This window comes from Rhinatrema bivittatum, chromosome 17, assembly GCF_901001135.1.
Source record: "Rhinatrema bivittatum chromosome 17, aRhiBiv1.1, whole genome shotgun sequence".
Lineage (NCBI taxonomy): Eukaryota > Metazoa > Chordata > Amphibia > Gymnophiona > Rhinatrematidae > Rhinatrema > Rhinatrema bivittatum.
In genome coordinates, this window is record NC_042631.1 from 15726405 (window position 1) to 15743868 (window position 17464).

Sequence of the window (17464 nt, forward strand, 5' to 3'; positions counted from 1 at the left end):
TTTTTTCATTGAAATGAATCACCTCTCTTCCTGACCCAGGAGCGACACTAAACCGTAAATCAGACACCCAGACACCAACTTGCATTAATTACACTGAGTCACTTAAACAACTGCAGCAAGAGAAAGTAATTACAAGTGCTGGTGTCTTTGTGAGGCTTCGCGATCCATCGCCACATCGCGCTCAAAGATATTCAAGGTGCTGCACCTTTTCATATTTCCCATCTTGTGAGATCTTGATATGGTTTACAAAGAATTATATCCGCACACAGTGCAAGCTGTCACTGACGGGCGCCTGTTCGGTGCAGATCGCACCTCAGAACATGCTAAAGATGCACCATACTGGGTCAGACCAAAGGTCCAGCAATCCCAGAATCCTGTTTCCAACAGTGGCCAAGCAAGATCACAAGTACATGGCAGGATCCCAAAAGGCCCATAGATTCCATGCTGTTTATCTCAGGGACAAGAAGAGGATTTCCACCAGCCCACTTTAATAATGGTTTATGGACTTTTCCTCCAGGAACTTGTCCAAACCTTTTTTTTTAACCCAGCTTTCACCACATCCTCCTGCAATAATTCCAGAGCTTAATTATGCATTGAGTAAAAAAAAACAAAAACCCACATGTTTTCCTATTTGTCTTAAATGTACTACTTAAATCCTTCTATTTTTTTGAAAGCCTAAACAACAGATTTGCCTTTACTCTTTCCACTCCACTCATTATTTTATAGACCTCTGCAAAGTCCCCTTAGCCAGTTGAAGAGCCCTAACTTCTTTAGCCCTTCCTCATCCTGGTACCCTGCTGCTTCAGCAGAATTTAGATACTTTTGTCATAGTTTAATCTGAAAACTAGGAAACCCATGTATGATTCTCCAAAAGCACAAGTGGCAATTATTAGGGGCAAATCAGCTCCTTATCTTGGCTCCTAACATGAAATGGAAAGCATTAACAGTTATTACAAAAAGATCCAAAGTCCGTGGCAGGGCAGGGCATCTCTCTCCAGAGCCTTCCTGTCCCTGGGATACTACAGACAGAGGCTTTTATTCAATAAAGGCGATCGGCAGGGATCGCACGATACCTGCAAGCTCTGAATTAAACAAGAGGGAGCAGGTAATTCTCATACCCGAATTAAAATCATAGTCCCAAGCTGGATCCGCAAACTGCACGAGGAAATATTTTCTCATGTGGTAATCATATTCCTAGCTTACTTCTGTAAACCAAGATCACTGTTATTAATCTCAGCTAAAGGCACCAGTAAACCCCCCATGTCATCCACGACCTTCCCCCTTCTCTCGCTTTCTAAACCCATTCAATAAAGGGCGCTTTCTTCTTCTTTTCTTTCTTTTTTTCTTCTTCTTCTTCTTTGTAACACTTTCTTGGATACTTCTGGCCTGCTGCAGACTTTGAGTGACCTTGAAAACTCTGCTCAAAGCAGAGTGATATTTTGGCCACATTTTCCGGAATTTGATAAGACGGTTTAGTTGTGAACGAAGCCTTTGATAACAAGGTCTCTTTAATTAGGACCTTAGCAGAGGCAGCGATGATTACAATGTGCTGGAAATAATTGAAAGTGATGCATCTGCTGCATTCCCTGCTCGTGCGAGGGAAGCCACAGGGCAGCTGGGGAGAGGTTTGCAAGGGAAAAAAAAAAACGGGCGCTGCCATTGCAGGACTTGGCATCCAGTGATGGCAGAGCCAAGGTAAGGGCTTTCCCACGCTCCGAGATCCAGCGAAACGGCCAAGTGCAACCTTGACGCCTTCAAAGCAAGAAGATGTTATTCAGACCCAAAGACTGCTTTCCAGTTTACAGACTCTGTCACACCAAAGGAGGCTTTGCTTCTCCTAAAAATATTTGCACACAGCTTAGAAGGTGCATCTTCCACTTTCACCAAAAAAAGGAGTCAAGCTCACCTGTCCCACACTAGCAAGGTATGCGGGCACGAGAGTCTCACATTGGCGGATGCCCGCTGTCTAGTGCGGTTTGCAGGTAATGAACAGGTTTATTGGATAAACTAAGAAACAGACGCTGCCCAGCAATGTAACTCCCTAATTGAAATCAAATGCATTAAATGCTACAGAGGTGCATCAAGGGAGCAGGTAACTAACCCCTTCCCACTCCTGAGCAGGTAACTGACCGCCCCCTACATCCTCCTGAGCAGGAAAGACCCCAAGCTGTGGTCGCAGCAGGAGAGCGCCCTGAGCCAGCCGTCCAACTTTTAGCTGAGCGAACAAGCTGATCCTGGGCAAATAAACAGAGCATTCAAACAGACTCTAATCCCAGGTATTAGTTAGCATCGGAAAAGCAGAGGGGAACTGCTGCATCGGACCCAACCTTTAACACAATTGAAGAAAATTATAATTTCAGAATGAAATGCCAGGAGTTCATCGCATTTCTGACTGGCGCAAAGAAACCCCCTTAGCTGCGAGTTACAGCTCAGAGCCCGGGAAACTCAGCGGCTGATCAGATCTCTGACAAGGTGCATATCTGGCGCAGCTCATTCCCCAATCTCCTTACTAGTGCTGTAAAAAGGATTATTTACATCATCCAGACATCACAGAAAACATTCCTGGTGAGGTTTCATTTCTAAATATGAAACGGGGACTCGCTTATGACAAAATCCAGAATGGCCCATCTGGTCTGCCCGAAGGAGATGCGCAGAATTTCATAACCTCGGTTCCCTCAATTATTGTTAATCAGATTACAGAATGTATTTAAATTACACCTAATATGCCATAATATTATTCGGAACAGAACTGATTGCACCTGCATGCAGTTTCTTGTTCGGAGCTCTATATAAATGCCTCAGTAATTATTGTCATTCTTTCCAGCAACGCTCACTAATTTGTTTCCTGAAATGTATAATTTCGTTTTTAAACGTGGAATAAACATCGCAGGAAACCCTGAAACCCAGAGAGAACTACCCTCAAATCTGAACAATCATAAATATTTCTATCTACAATAAAATTAAAACTCAGGCTTTGTTTTCGTTTGCAATATGCGTACATTGCATTCATCCAAATGTAAAGGAAACTGATAGCTTGCTTATGGATTTTTTCATCAAATAATTTTAGGTCCAGAAAAAATGATTCAATGTATTTCCTTTCAAATATAAAAAAATGTTTTTGGCTTTTGCCATACAACAGAATTCAGGGAGGTGTTTTACATTCTTTTTACATGTTTTGTACTCTGCCCCTCACTTGTGCATTACAAATAATAACTAAAAATCTTTCTATACTTATTATAAATATATAAATACGTTTTCCCAATTGTGCAAGAATTTAACACGGGAACGATTAAATATTAAATCAAACTTGTGTAGTTATTTCAAGCAATAAAAAGCTTTCTCTTCAAGTTCATGCTATTTTGTGTAATAAGTTCCATAGAACATTTTTGGACCAATATGAGGTAATTGAATCAGTGACCGAGGATCGGTTAGTGCTGTAATACATTGTCTGACATTTTGTATTGAATCTCTACTTCTCTTCTTTGATATCTAATTTGTAGAATTTAAACACTGAAATACGCATTTTGTACTCGAACCCTAACTTTAAAATTTATACTGGAAGGCAATTAATGTAAAGGGGACCTTTGCTAAAGGGAGAAGTCATTGAGCAGTCAATCTAAGGGAGATTACTGTAGCAGTCATGGGAATAAATGCAAAACACACAATTCACAATTATATCAGAGGGAGAAAAGAATCTGTGATGTTTCCAGCTTGCTTTTTTATTCCTGGGTGAGGCACAGCCTGATCTCTCCTATTATGGCGAAACTACCAGAATAATATTTTTCAAGAAAAATGGAAGTTTTCCATTGCACAGTATTTTCAGTCACAGACCCAGCATAGGGGTCTGACTGCCACCTCTGTGTAACCTTTTAGCATCTCCCCCGCGTGCCATAAGGGCACCATTACGTTTATAAAGCTGCTTCAGTGGATTCTAATTTATTTTCACAAAGGGATATATCCTCAACAAACGCTTTTCATGAAGGGGAGAAAACGGAGCTTGAGTTGCATGCAGGAAACAAAAAAAGAACAAAATATTTTCCTTGCACTTATTTTAACATCCTAAAACTCCTCAATGGATTGACAGGGGTGGATTATAACGGGGTGGAGGGGGTGGCGGAAGTTCCTGGCACTGCTCTTCCACTCCTTGCCCTCTGGCCTTCCGTAGAAGTGAGCAACAGGTTAAATATCCACCAGGGCAGCAGTGAGAGATTTTACATCGATGGACTATTTTAAACGATTGCTTCAAAAAGCTTCACTATCATGAATGTATTATCGGAGAACAGTTGCCGCTTATATAGTCAATCTCACATGGACGTTTACATGTAAGTGAGCTCACTGAGCACTGGTTGTAACTTTTTTTTCTCAGTTCCTGTGGGAGTGAGATGAGTTTGTGCTGAGCTGTCTTCATATTCACAGCAGGGTGAGCCCTCCCTGTGTCTCTTACCAGGCGCCCAGTGTAAGCGCACAGATTTTCGCGGCACAGGGTAACTTCCCTCGGAGATAACGCTGGGCTTATGTCCGAGGGCTTTTGAAAATGAATTTCTTTTGTAGATCAACTGTGCAGTCAGGGTAGCCTCAGCGATGACTTTTCTAACCAAAGTATCAGGAGCAGTGGAAGGGCTACAGGACTAATAAGGAGGGAGAGACAACCCTGGTGAATGAAATGCGAACGATTATTTAGGGATCGGGAATACTGCGCCTCTTACAACTCCCAGCCCCCGGCTCCTTCTCTGCTCTCCCTGCCTGGCACCGTTACCCCTCCTTCTCCCGGCTGCTGCTCTTACCCTGGTTCCGCATTGCTTGCTGGCTCTCCAGGCAGCTGGGCAGGTAGGGGCCGTTGGAGAACATCCGGGGCTGGGCAGGGGGCGGCTGGCTGGGCGGAGGGGCCCCGAAAGCTCCGTACCTGCAAGCCCCGGCGCTGCTGGTGAACTGGCCCGAGAAGTGCACGGTGAAGGCGCTCAGGCACTGGTCCTCGTGAGCGTCCGAGGGGGTCCAGCTGGGCTCCTGCTTGATGAAAGGGTGCGAGGCCAGGGGCCCGTAGGAAGCCCCCGGGGGGAAGTCCAGCACGGGAGCCCACTGGCTGCCGCTGCAGCTGCTGCTCCCCGGGAGCGAGGGGACGGCCGGCAGCAGGGGGTTCAGATCCCTCATGTCGGAGCCCATTGCTGCCGGCTGGGGCTGGGGCTGGAGGCAGCAGAGGGCGAGGGCAGCAGAAATCCCCGGCGCTGCCGCTCAGGTGCCTGCCTTCTCCCTCTGAAGTTTGCAAAGCTCTAGTAGCGCTGACGTCCCGGAGGAGGAGCCTGAGCGGCCCCCGCTCCATTCACAGGCACCAAGGCGAGGCTGCGGCCAATCGCGTGGCTTCACCCCCTCCGCTCCTAACGCTGCTGCTGCTGCGCTGCCGCTGTCAAAGGCACCGGGAGCCTTCCCTTCCCTTCTCAGCTCCAGCAGGCGCATTGCAATAGGCAGGCACCAGGGTAAGTATAACGCTGGCCACAGAGGTGCGGAACAGGCCCTCGCATTCAGCCACCCCCCCCCGTAGTTTACTTCTAACTGTTAGGATCCCTGGGGTGTCAAACAATTGAGGGTGGAAGAGGATTCAGGAAGAGCCGGTACAGGAGGGGCACAGGGGATTAGCAAGGCAGGAACAGGTATAGGAGCGGATGTGAAGGAGCAGGGGAGAAAAGGGAGCAGGCAGGGGAAGTTAGACATTGAATGCTTCTCGGTCAGGGCAGAAGGAACGGGACAGCAGAGGCGAAGAGCAGCGAGGCTGAAACACAGAGGTTTTTAGTTTTCCGGAGGTACAACTGGGAATCCTGTTGGTTTCATTTATTTATAAGGAGGACTGTGGCACTCCCATTACACTACCATCAGGGAGATCACAAGGACAGTGTGCCAAGCTTGGTTCAGAACAGAAGGGGAGATTGCTGCCCGGTGCTGAATATCAGGTACAGGGGGTGGTCTATAAGGTGATCCTTCTTACGAGAAACAGGCGAAAGGAGCTGGAAGTAGGAGATTGTTTATGTGGCACATGCAGTTATGGAACCAGTATAGACTGGGCGGAGGGTGATTTTCAGATGCCCCTTGAACTTACAGTTTCACTGCATGGCATTAGAGCCTGTGAAGCAGCAAAGGATGTGGATGCAATAAAAAAAAAAGATGCAGATAAGAGTCTCCGAGAGGCACAGGATGGCAAGGAGCCAGAGAGAAATGCAGACAGAAGAGGACGGACCTGAGAGAGACCCAGACAGACACAGAGCGGCGATGGACCAGACAGAGAGGCAGATGGAGGAGGATCGGACAGGGACACGGGAGAGATTCAGAGGCAGAGCTGCCAGGGCTGGAGAAAGGCACAGTAAAGGGGGGGCTCCCTCGGCATCAAGTGACTATTGAGCCCAAGGTAATATCTCTCCCCCATCCAGAAAAGTTTCTAAAATGCCAAGCGCAACCGCGACTCATTCGGATCAGGAAGATTTTATTCAGACCCAAAAACTGTTTTCAGCCTTACAGATTCCTTCTAACCAAAGGGTCAATTTTATCAGCTACAATTTTTCATATTTTCATGCAGGCACTTTGTTTAATTCTGGACAGCAGAACATCCAGAATAAGTGCTTTGTTGATGATATTCAGTTTTACTTCCCTGGGCTGCTGCCATTAGTCAAACTAATGTCCTCCTGTTTACAGGATGTCGGTGAATGCTATGGTTTTCAACTTAACCGAAACAGAATTTTAATTGGGTTTCTCCCCCAAAAAGACTTCCAGAATTCGCAGGACTATTACTTCAGAGCTTGCAAATTTGAGCAAATGTGCAATCTGGGGATTCAATTAGATTCTGACTTGAGCTATCTACCCCAAATTAGATCATCCATGTCGATTATTTTATTTATTTTATTTATTTATTATTTTTATATACCGACATTCATCTCAATTGAGATATCACACCGGTTTACATTCAGGTACTGTAGGTATTTCTCTATCCCCAGAGGGCTTACAATCTAAGTTTTTTGTACCTGAGGCAATGTAGGGTAAAGTGACTTGCCCAAGGTCACAAGGAGCGATAGCGGGACTTGAACCTTGGTCTCCTGGTCCATAGTCCAGTGCTCTAACCACTAGGCTACCCCCCCCTGTTCTGCAAAGTCTGTCTTGGCTACCCGTTGCACAGTGCATAAAATTTACGATAATAATCGTAGCTTTCAAGGCATTGCAAGAAATCGCACCAGAATAGTTTCTAAACTTGTAAAAAAAAAAATATATATATATATATATATGATCCATGTGATCATCGTAGCACCATTTGCTTGATATTCCACACATCAAAAAGGCACATAATCGGGTTTTCTTTCTTATTGATCCCATACTGTGGAAACTATTACCAGAGGACCTAAAAAGTAATGACAGATTTAAAATTATTTCTAAAGAAATTGAAGGCATGGTTGTTTATAGAAGCGTTTGGTAACGGTGATGGTTGATATCATTGTTTTAGGATTTTTAGTTTTATTTTACTAATTTTAATAGAAAATAACAATAATTGTATTATTGCATGCACACATTATAGCTGGATTATAAATGTTAAAAATAAATAAACATAAAGGATGCTTTTCCTGTTGCAAAATCTTTATACAAGCGTAGAAAGTGCCCTAACCTGAGTATCTTCCACTTTCACCAAAAAGGAGTCAAGCTCACCTGTCCCAAACTAGCAAGGTATGCGGGCACGAGAATCTCACATTGGCGGATGCCCGCTGTCTAGTGCAGTTTGCAGGTAATGAACAGGTTTATAGACGGAGGTCTGTACTATAAGGAGAGAGCCGAGCTGCAGCTTTCGGCTCCCTGCCTGTTTTACACCCCTCCCGCTCCTGCCTTACCCGAGCAGGGGACGTTTGTGCTTCTGTAATAAGGACACCTCTCTAGTTAGTAAGTTAAACAAGTAACGAGCTGCGTGAAAACCTAGGTAGTAGAGCAGAAAACTAAAAATTATAGACAAGGGAGAGAGATTTTTAAAACACAGCAGATAAAAAAAATTGCACCGCATTTTAAAAATTAAACATCCACAAAGGCTGCCCAGCAATGTAACTCCCTAATTGAAATCAAATACATTAAATGCTACAGAGGTGCATCAAGGGAGCAGGTAACTAACCCCTTCCCACTCCTGAGCAGGTAACTGACCGCCCCCTACATCCTCCTGAGCAGGAAAGACCCCAAGCTGTGGTCGCAGCAGGAGAGCGCCCTGAGCCAGCCGTCCAACTTTTAGCTGAGCGAACAAGCTGATCCTGGGCAAATAAACAGAGCATTCAAACAGACTCTAATCCCAGGTATTAGTTAGCATCGGAAAAGCAGAGGGGAACTGCTGCATCGGACCCAACCTTTAACACAATTGAAGAAAATTATAATTTCAGAATGAAATGCCAGGAGTTCATCGCATTTCTGACTGGCGCAAAGAAACCCCCTTAGCTGCGAGTTACAGCTCAGAGCCCGGGAAACCCAGCAGCTGATCAGATCTCTGTCAAGGTGCATATCTGGCGCAGCTCATTCCCCAATCTCCTTACTAGTGCTGTAAAAAGGATTATTTACATCACCCAGACATCACAGAAAACATTCCTGGTGAGGTTTCATTTCTAAATATGAAACGGGGACTCGCTTATGACAAAATCCAGAACGGCCCATCTGGTCTGCCCGAAGGAGATGCGCAGAATTTCATAACCTCGGTTCCCTCAATTATTGTAAATCAAATTACAGACTGTATTTAAATTACACCTAATATGCCAGAATATTATTCGGAACAGAACTGATTGCACCTGCATGCAGTTTCTTGTTCGGAGCTCTATATAAATGCCTCAGTAATTATTGTCATTCTTTCCAGCAACGCTCACTAATTTGTTTCCTGAAATGTATAATTTCGTTTTTAAATGTGGAATAAACATCGCAGGAAACCCTGAAACCCAGAGAGAACTACCCTCAAATCTGAACAATCAAAAATATTTCTATGTACAATAAAATTAAAACTCAGGCTTTGTTTTCGTTTGCAATATGAGTACATTGCATTCATCCAAATGTAAAGGAAACTGATAGCTTGCTTATGGATTTTTTTCATCAAATAATTTTAGGTCCAGAAAAATTTTTTCAATGTATTTCCTTTCAAATATAAAAAATGTTTTTGGCTTTTGACATACAACAGAATTCAGGGAGGTGTTTTACATTCTTTTTACATGTTTTGTATTTTGCTCCTCACTTGTGCATTACAAATAATAACTAAAAATCTTTCTATACTTATTATAAATATATAAATACGTTTTCACAATTGTGCAAGAATTTAACACGGGAACGATTAAATATTAAATCAAACTTGTGTAGTTATTTCAAGTAATAAAAAGCTTTCTCTTCAAGTTCATGCTATTTTGTGTAATAAGTTCCATAGAACATTTTTGGACCAATATGAAGTAATTGAATCAGTGACCGAGGACCGGTTAGTGCTGTAATACATTGTCTGACATTTTTTAATGAATCTCTACTTCTCTTCTTTGATATCTAATTTGTAGAATTTAAACACTGAAATACGCATTTTGTACTCGAACCCTAACTTTAAAATTCATACTGGAAGGCAATTAAACTGTGTTATATAAAGGGGACCTTTGCTAAAGGGAAACGTCATTGAACAGTCAATCTAAGGGAGATTACTGTAGCAGTCATGGGTATAAATACAAAATACACAATTCACAATTATATCAGAAGGAGAAAAGAATCTGTGATGTTTGCAGCCTGTGCAGCAGTGAGAGATTTTACATCGATGGACTATTTTAAACGATTGCTTCAAAAAGCTTCACTATCATGAATGTATTATCGGAGAACAGTTGCCGCTTATATAGTCAATCTCACATGGACGTTTACATGTAAGTGAGCTCACTGAGCACTGGTTGTAACTTTTTTTTCTCAGTTCCTGTGGGAGTGAGATGAGTTTGTGCTGAGCTGTCTTCATATTCACAGCAGGGTGAGCCCTCCCTGTGTCTCTTACCAGGCGCCCAGTGTAAGCGCACAGATTTTCGCGGCACAGGGTAACTTCCCTCGGAGATGACGCTGGGCTTATGTCCGAGGGCTTTTAAAAATGAATTTCTTTTGTAGATGAACTGTGCAGTCAGGGTAGCCTCAGCGATGACTTTTCTAAGCTCTGCACTCAGCAAAGTATCAGGAGCAGTGGAAGGGCTACAGGACTAATAAGGAGGGAGAGACAACCCTGGTGAATGAAATGCGAACGATTATTTAGGGATCGGGAATACTGCGCCTCTTACAACTCCCAGCCCCCGGCTCCTTCTCTGCTCTCCCTGCCTGGCACCGTTACCCCTCCCTCTCCCGGCTGCTGCTCTTACCCTGGTTCCGCATTGCTTGCTGGCTCTCCAGGCAGCTGGGCAGGTAGGGGCCGTTGGAGAACATCCGGGGCTGGGCAGGGGGCGGCTGGCTGGGCGGAGGGGCCCCGAAAGCTCCGTACCTGCAAGCCCCGGCGCTGCTGGTGAACTGGCCCGAGAAGTGCACGGTGAAGGCGCTCAGGCACTGGTCCTCGTGAGCGTCCGAGGGGGTCCAGCTGGGCTCCTGCTTGATGAAAGGGTGCGAGGCCAGGGGCCCGTAGGAAGCCCCCGGGGGGAAGTCCAGCACGGGAGCCCACTGGCTGCCGCTGCAGCTGCTGCTCCCCGGGAGCGAGGGGACGGCCGGCAGCAGGGGGTTCAGATCCCTCATGTCGGAGCCCATTGCTGCCGGCTGGGGCTGGGGCTGGAGGCAGCAGAAATCCCCGGCGCTGCCGCTCAGGTGCCTGCCTTCTCCCTCTGAAGTTTGCAAAGCTCTAGTAGCGCTGACGTCCCGGAGGAGGAGCCTGAGCGGCCCCCGCTCCATTCACAGGCACCAAGGCGAGGCTGCGGCCAATCGCGTGGCTTCACCCCCTCCGCTCCTAACGCTGCTGCTGCTGCGCTGCCGCTGTCAAAGGCACCGGGAGCCTTCCCTTCCCTTCTCAGCTCCAGCAGGCGCATTGCAATAGGCATTGAGGGACCTGAGAGAGACCCTCTTTCAGAACAGAAGGGGAGAACAGAAGGGGAGATTGCTGCCCGGTGCTGAATATCAGGTACATGGGGTGGTCTATAAGGTGATCCTTCTTACGAGAAACAGGCGAAAGGAGCTGGAACAAGGTGACTGTTTATGTGGCACATGCAGTTATGGAACCAGTATAGACTGGGCAGAGGGTGATTTTCAGATGCCCCTTGAACTTACAGTTTCACTGCATGGCATTAGAGCCTGTGAAGCAGCAAAGGATGTGGATGCAATAAAGAAGATGCAGATAAGAGTCTCCGAGAGGCACAGGATGGCAAGGGGCCAGAGAGAAATGCAGACAGAAGAGGAACGGACCTGAGAGAGACCCAGACAGACACAGAGCGTCGATGGACCAGACAGAGAGGCAGATGGAGGAGGATCAGACAGGGGCATGGAAGAGATTCAGGTGCAGAGTTGCGAGGGACCTGAGAGAGATCCGGACAGATGAGAGGCTCTGCAGAGTGCCTCTGTTGGCCTAGACATCAAGTGGTCTGCAAGAGCAGAGAACATGGTTTTGGTGTGTGTGTTCGTGCACACTCACGGCTGAGTCAATAGGTGGTGGATCAAGTGGTGTGCAAGAGCAGAGAACAGAAGTGTGGTGTGTGTTCAAGTACACACCTACATGTGCCTGGGAGAGGGGTACTTCTGAGATGATTGACCCCTTTTGAAAGAAAAATGCTGTGAGAGCCATATTAGTGGTTGAGTTTTATTTTTTTTAAAAAAGATAATTTATAATAATTGGTAGGAGCAGAGATCCACAGGTATTAGCAGTTAACTGTGGCAGCAGGTGGAATGAGCTGTGGCAACAAGCCAGGAGTAATAAACAGGTAATCTGAATTTGCCTGTAGTGATAGTGCACTGTATATTAGAAGCTGTTTTAGATATACAAAGGCAGGTAAATGGATGGCTTCCCCATCAATAACAGACTGCATCTTTCTGTGAAAGGATCAGACTAGTAGCAAATTCACCAGTTAGGGAATGCTGGAGGAATCTGACACCACCATCACCACGGGGTTTCCAGTTAGGGGAAGGGGGAGGGGGAGAGAGGTTGTAGGTTTATGTATATGTGTATAGAAAGATAAATGACTACCTAACATTATATGCGACATGGAGAGGTGTGAGACATGGATGATTTTGCCCAGCTTGCCTACAAGTTCTACCTTCACGGAGTTAAGAAATGGCAAATACGTACAGTGCAAGAAAATAACAATGAAATTACATTTTGCTAAACTTGTGGAGAAGGTTACTTTGATGTTAAATTATAAGTTAAAGGGCAATGTAAGAAACACAAGTTCTAAACATTTCTGGATTATTTTTATAATACCAGCAGTCTTTCAATGAATTAACAGATTGATTCAAGGATGGTTTATTTACCGTCAGGGCTTTGTTACTCTGCCTCTTTCAAAAAGACAAAAAAAAAAAAGGAAAAAGAAGCAGGACAGGCGGAAGGGTAGGCACTTGTGAAAGTAAAAGGTTGAGAATAAGTGAGTGGAGGTGTTGTGAGGTGGAGGAATGTTAAAGCTGGGGAGGTTTCACGGCATGCGTTGGGAGCTTACCCAGGAGGCTGGAAATGGGGCTTTTGTCTTACAGAGTAATTGCATTGGCAAAGTATTTTCAGGTCTTCACTAGTTTCTGCAAATCCAGCTTGGTAATTACAGTGGGACACGCTATGTGGATGCAAGAGCCAGGAACCGACCTTGTGAAAAAGGTAGAGATGAAGTTGAAATAATTTGAGCAGAACAGGTCAGGGACCTGTGAACAAGAGGAAGCCCTGGAGTTTATGAACTTGATGGGTGGCGGTCAGACAGTGATATCTGCAGAGCAGGGATGAACAAAAGGGTTCAAACAAAAAAGAAATTAACACTACTTATGAGGTCATTAGATGGAGTCAAGAGGCCCACATTCTAGCCAGCAATCCATTGAGGGTTTGCTCATTTACATTTAACCTTATACTCAGAATGTGTCACAATTCTTTGCCCAAATAATGATTAACCATTGGCACCACTTGATTGCCTACAATAGGTTGAACGCATAACTTAATTGTGGCCTCAAAGTAGCCAATCAGTATGACTTGATCTCCCCCAAAAGCTGTAAAATATCAAATGTTGCTTTGCATTAAACTTCACAAGCTGACTGGCTTACCCTATTGCTTAAGAAATAGTTCCCAATTCTTTACCTTCCTCTCCTCCTGTGTCTCCAACAACCGAATTAGGCTGATACGGAATTCAGGTAGATTTGCAGTGGGGGGGGGGGGGGAGGCTATCTCTCCCCACCCTTTTTCCTGGTTAGGGTGGGGAGAGAACTGTATTCCTCAAGCCTTTCTTCCAATGGTAAGAAAGCCTCTCAGGATTGTTGGGAGAATTTCTGCTAGTGGAGTATACTCCATACCAGTGGTTTCCAAACCTGTCCTGGAGGACCTTTTCAGGATATCCACAATAAATATGCATGAGGTAAAACATGCATGCACCATAGCTCAAGCCAAGGGCCTTGTTTGCCACTGGAGACAATAGTAAGCTGCACCCTAATTGTGAGATAGACAAAGCTATATAAATGCCTTTCCTCACATTCGGTCATGCCACTACAGCTGCTGCAAGAAATGGGTTTTGGAATGTTCCAGAATAATTGCATTTTATAGCAGAATGTCATGTGCTGACACATTTCCAGTCGTCTTATTACAGATTACTGACATCTTAGGCAAAGGGGTGAGCCGTGAGGATGCCATCATGGCGATTGGGTCTGGGGTTCTTGCAATAGTACCACTAAGCAAAGTAGAACGTTTATGGAAGGGCTACTGAAAGGTCTAGAAGAAAAGGCAATTATTTGGCTCCAAATTGAGTATCATAACTGCCCATGGGGGAGATGAATCTATTCTGATCACAGTTGTTGCCCTCCCAGAAAAGCTGGAAGGACTTTCAATAACTCGGCCATACTTATCCCTGAAATATTAGAAAGCAAAGATACTTTGTGGGGCTATAAAGACCCAGATTGTTTTTCATAATCAGTCTTAATAATAAAGAATTAACTAAATAAATATAAATGAGTAGAACTGAGCAGCATCACTGGTAAATGGGAGGGGAGGAGGCACTGGCTAGCGGTCAGATTATGAAATAAGGAGGTGGTGTTATGGGTGACTAAAGCCAGCTGCCCATAAACAGGGAACACTGATACTAACTTTACTTTCAGCAGGGACATAGGTGGCAACCACATAGCAATAGTAGAACCACTGATCTCATCAGAAGGGCAAAGGCTTAACTATTTTTACACAGATTATAATGAAGTGGCCTGGGAGAGCCTGGAGATGGGGGGGGGGGGGGTATTATATAGAATATATTTAACCCAGATCACGGTGGTGTTATTCGAGGCATGAGATGAAAAATTAATGCCTCCAGATATGGTTAAGAAAGTCTAAGACAGACAGTAATGGGGAAGGATGCAGGGGTTTTGCTGGGCTGGTTACGAGGTCATGTTTTATGTCCAGTTACAGCAGTAGAAGACTACTCGAGCATAAGGCTGCCCGGGGAGAGAGGATTTTTGGCACACAATGACCGTACGGTCCTCAATTGCAGCAGGAGAAAGGATGGCTTGGGCGCACCATCAAAAACAGTTGTGGATCAATGGACATTCCTATATTTTCTAGGCAATAAGAGAGCATTGAGGAGGACAGATGGCGAAATGCTGGGAATACCATAAGAAAGTATAATTATAATTATAAAATGGGTGGACCAGAGAGGTGTGCAGGGGGACCAGCTGATACTCCACACTCTGGCTGATGACAAAAGCACACCCCAAGATAGATAGCATTTTCATGCACTTGTGGAGAAATGATTTCATGATGCAAAAAAAAGAAAAGAGAAGAAAGATTAATAGAGGTTGGACACCGATCGGGGCAGGGTTATTCCATGTCATTCCTAGGCTAGACTGGAAGGGAGCCACAAAGGGATAGAGAAGAGCAGGAAGACAGTGAATAAGGAAATAACTGGCTACGTGAGTCCTTGGAGGGGGTTGTCAGATACTTCATGCAGAATTGATTACTCAATGCACAGGTTTATTTGGAACAGATGGGGCACACCGGACAGATATAGGTCTGGACATTTTGAATGGTGCATGCAGCCAGCCATCAAAATGGTCTTAGGTCACTATGTTAGGGTGATGGAGAGGTCGAGCCCAAGGCAGGGGTTACTGGACCCTCCTGTGGCGGCAGCTCACCAGCCGAAAAAGGAAGGAGAAAAATAGCAGGGCACTCAGGTGCCATTCTACAGCAGACTGGTAATGGGCGTTAGTTTTTGCTTGGTTCAGATATCCCCACATACCCGGACTGGCCAGGAATGCAGCCAGCATAAGGAATATGGTAATAAATGGCGGGAGCAGCATGGCACGGCTGTCCCATGCCTCAGGTGGCTTGGTGCTGGGGCTAAGAGGCGAATAATGGTGATGTGGTGTTAAAGAGAATAACAATACGATTACGCAGTAAAAGCCTCTTTGGTGGTGAGTGCTGCATTATGATAGATATTCAAAGCTGTGCCCTCATTCCTCCATTGTCAGGAAGGTTTAGTGTTAAGGGTATTATTAACAGATTAATATTGCCATGTTTCCTAATGTTGCTGGTTTTATGGGTGGCTGAATAAATGTTTGAGAGGGAATAAGAAAGGGCATGGTTGTCTGATTGGTGGGAGGAGGGGGGGCGTGTGCGGCATGCCAGAGTTAGGGGCTCGTTTCTGATTTCGTTTGTAATTATTTGTGTGTGCTCCCAAGTGCTATTAGGAGATAACAATGATCAGGATAGGACTGAATATAGTTTAGGAGGAAAACCTGTGGGAGAGTCCAAGGCTGATTATTGAGGATGTCAGTAATATTATATTTATCTATGCAGAGATATTTATAGCTCCACACAGACAAACACAGGACTGGACTGCCACTTGCAGTATATTTAGAACTGGTTGCTAGAAAGGAAATATTTCAGTTTTCTAATTATTACATGGGACAGATGTAGCAGGAATACATTAATGGAGAGATATGACAGAGGTGTTTAAAATCATGAGAGGTCTAGAACGGGTAGATGTGAATCGGTTATTTACTCTTTCGGATAATACAAGGACTAGGGGACACTCCATGAAGTTAGCAAATAGCACATTTAAAACAAATCAGAGAAAGTTCTTTTTTACTCTGGAATTTGTTGCCAGAGGATGTGGTTAGTGCAGTTGGTGTAGCTGTGTTTAAAAAAGGATTGGATAAGTTCTTGGAGGAGAAGTGCATTACCTGCTATTAATTAAGTTGACTTAGAAAATAGCCACTGCTATTACTAGCAACGGTAACATAAAATAGACTTAGTTTTTGGGTACTGGCCAAGTTCCTATGGCCTGGATTGGCCACTGTTGGAAACAGGATGCTGGGCTTGGTCTGACCCAGTATGGCATGTTCTTATGTTCTTATGTGTTTCTTTCAAAATGGGGGCAAAAATAAGCACATCAAAATACAAAATAGGAAATGAAATGATGTTTTCTGTAAATATATTTTTTCTGCTTTTCATTCTTGGTGGAGCTGGACTGTGAGGTCTTTTCCCAATATTTCCATATTGCAAAGTGTTCCTTGGCAGGATCAGGCACTGTCTCATTCCCGGGGCTCGGAGAGAATGAGTGGAAAGCGACGCCTCTTGTTTCTCTGGAAGGTGAAAGAAAGAAGCAGGTGAGCCTCTCTCAGAGAGGAAGCCCCAAAAGTCCCATTTCCCCCTCCCACAATCCTTTCCTCCTTGTCAAACAACATTCAGACGGTTCAGTGGTTACAGATGTCCCAGAGGAGCATCTCTAGGGTGGCTGCACTGGAGGTCAGGGAGGAGGAGGTTGTGCCTGAATCCCTGAGCTGCCCCGTTCCATTCTGCGTTCACCTCCAAAGCAGACCGGGTATAAAATATAAAGACGCAGTACCAATACCTTGCTGCTACTGCTCTGGGCCTGATTACATTAATCTACAGTTCTGTCATGCCTTTAGGAAAAACCTCTGTCATCCAAAATCAAGTAAAATCACATCTAACTAGAATTTCTTTCAAGCGAGGAGCTTTCTGGTCATATAATCTCAGGAAAACATTTGAAAACCTTAGGCCTGGATTCACCATTCTGTCGCAGAATGGTGAATCCAGCGAAAATTGGGGGGGGGGGGGGGCGGGCCTGCGAAAGCTGGCAGCCTTCGCACCACCGCGGTGTTTTCGCTGCCGGCTTTCGGAGGAGCAGGAAGTTTAAACACAAAAAAAAATTGGGGGATAGCTAGGGTAGGTTTAGGGGTCGGGGAGGAGAGGGGAAGAGAGAGGAAGGATAGGGTTAGGGAAAGGCCCGATCGTGTGGCCACGTGATTCTTTTAAAATACCCCCCCCTACGCGCAGAGGAGGCCACTGCCCGCACGGACATTAAAA

The 17464-nt window shown here is 45.0% G+C and overlaps 1 protein-coding gene across 8 annotated transcripts in view; it reads right to left on the reverse strand.

Annotated features, from left to right (window-relative positions):
* WT1 (WT1 transcription factor) overlaps positions 1-10818 on the reverse strand; it is a 65912-nt gene extending 55094 nt beyond the window's left edge. For 4 of the 8 annotated variants that reach the window (XM_029582208.1, XM_029582207.1, XM_029582209.1 and 1 more), the window contains exon 1: positions 4785-5258. In XM_029582208.1, the coding sequence (XP_029438068.1) occupies positions 4785-5160 (376 nt within the window). In that variant the 5' untranslated portion in view covers positions 5161-5258. Of the gene's footprint in view, positions 1-4784; positions 5260-10418; positions 10472-10603 lie in introns of those variants that run through there. The other 4 variants (XM_029582213.1, XM_029582206.1, XM_029582210.1 and 1 more) reach the window with 4 other exon arrangements.
* Positions 10819-17464: the final 6646 nt, after the last annotated feature.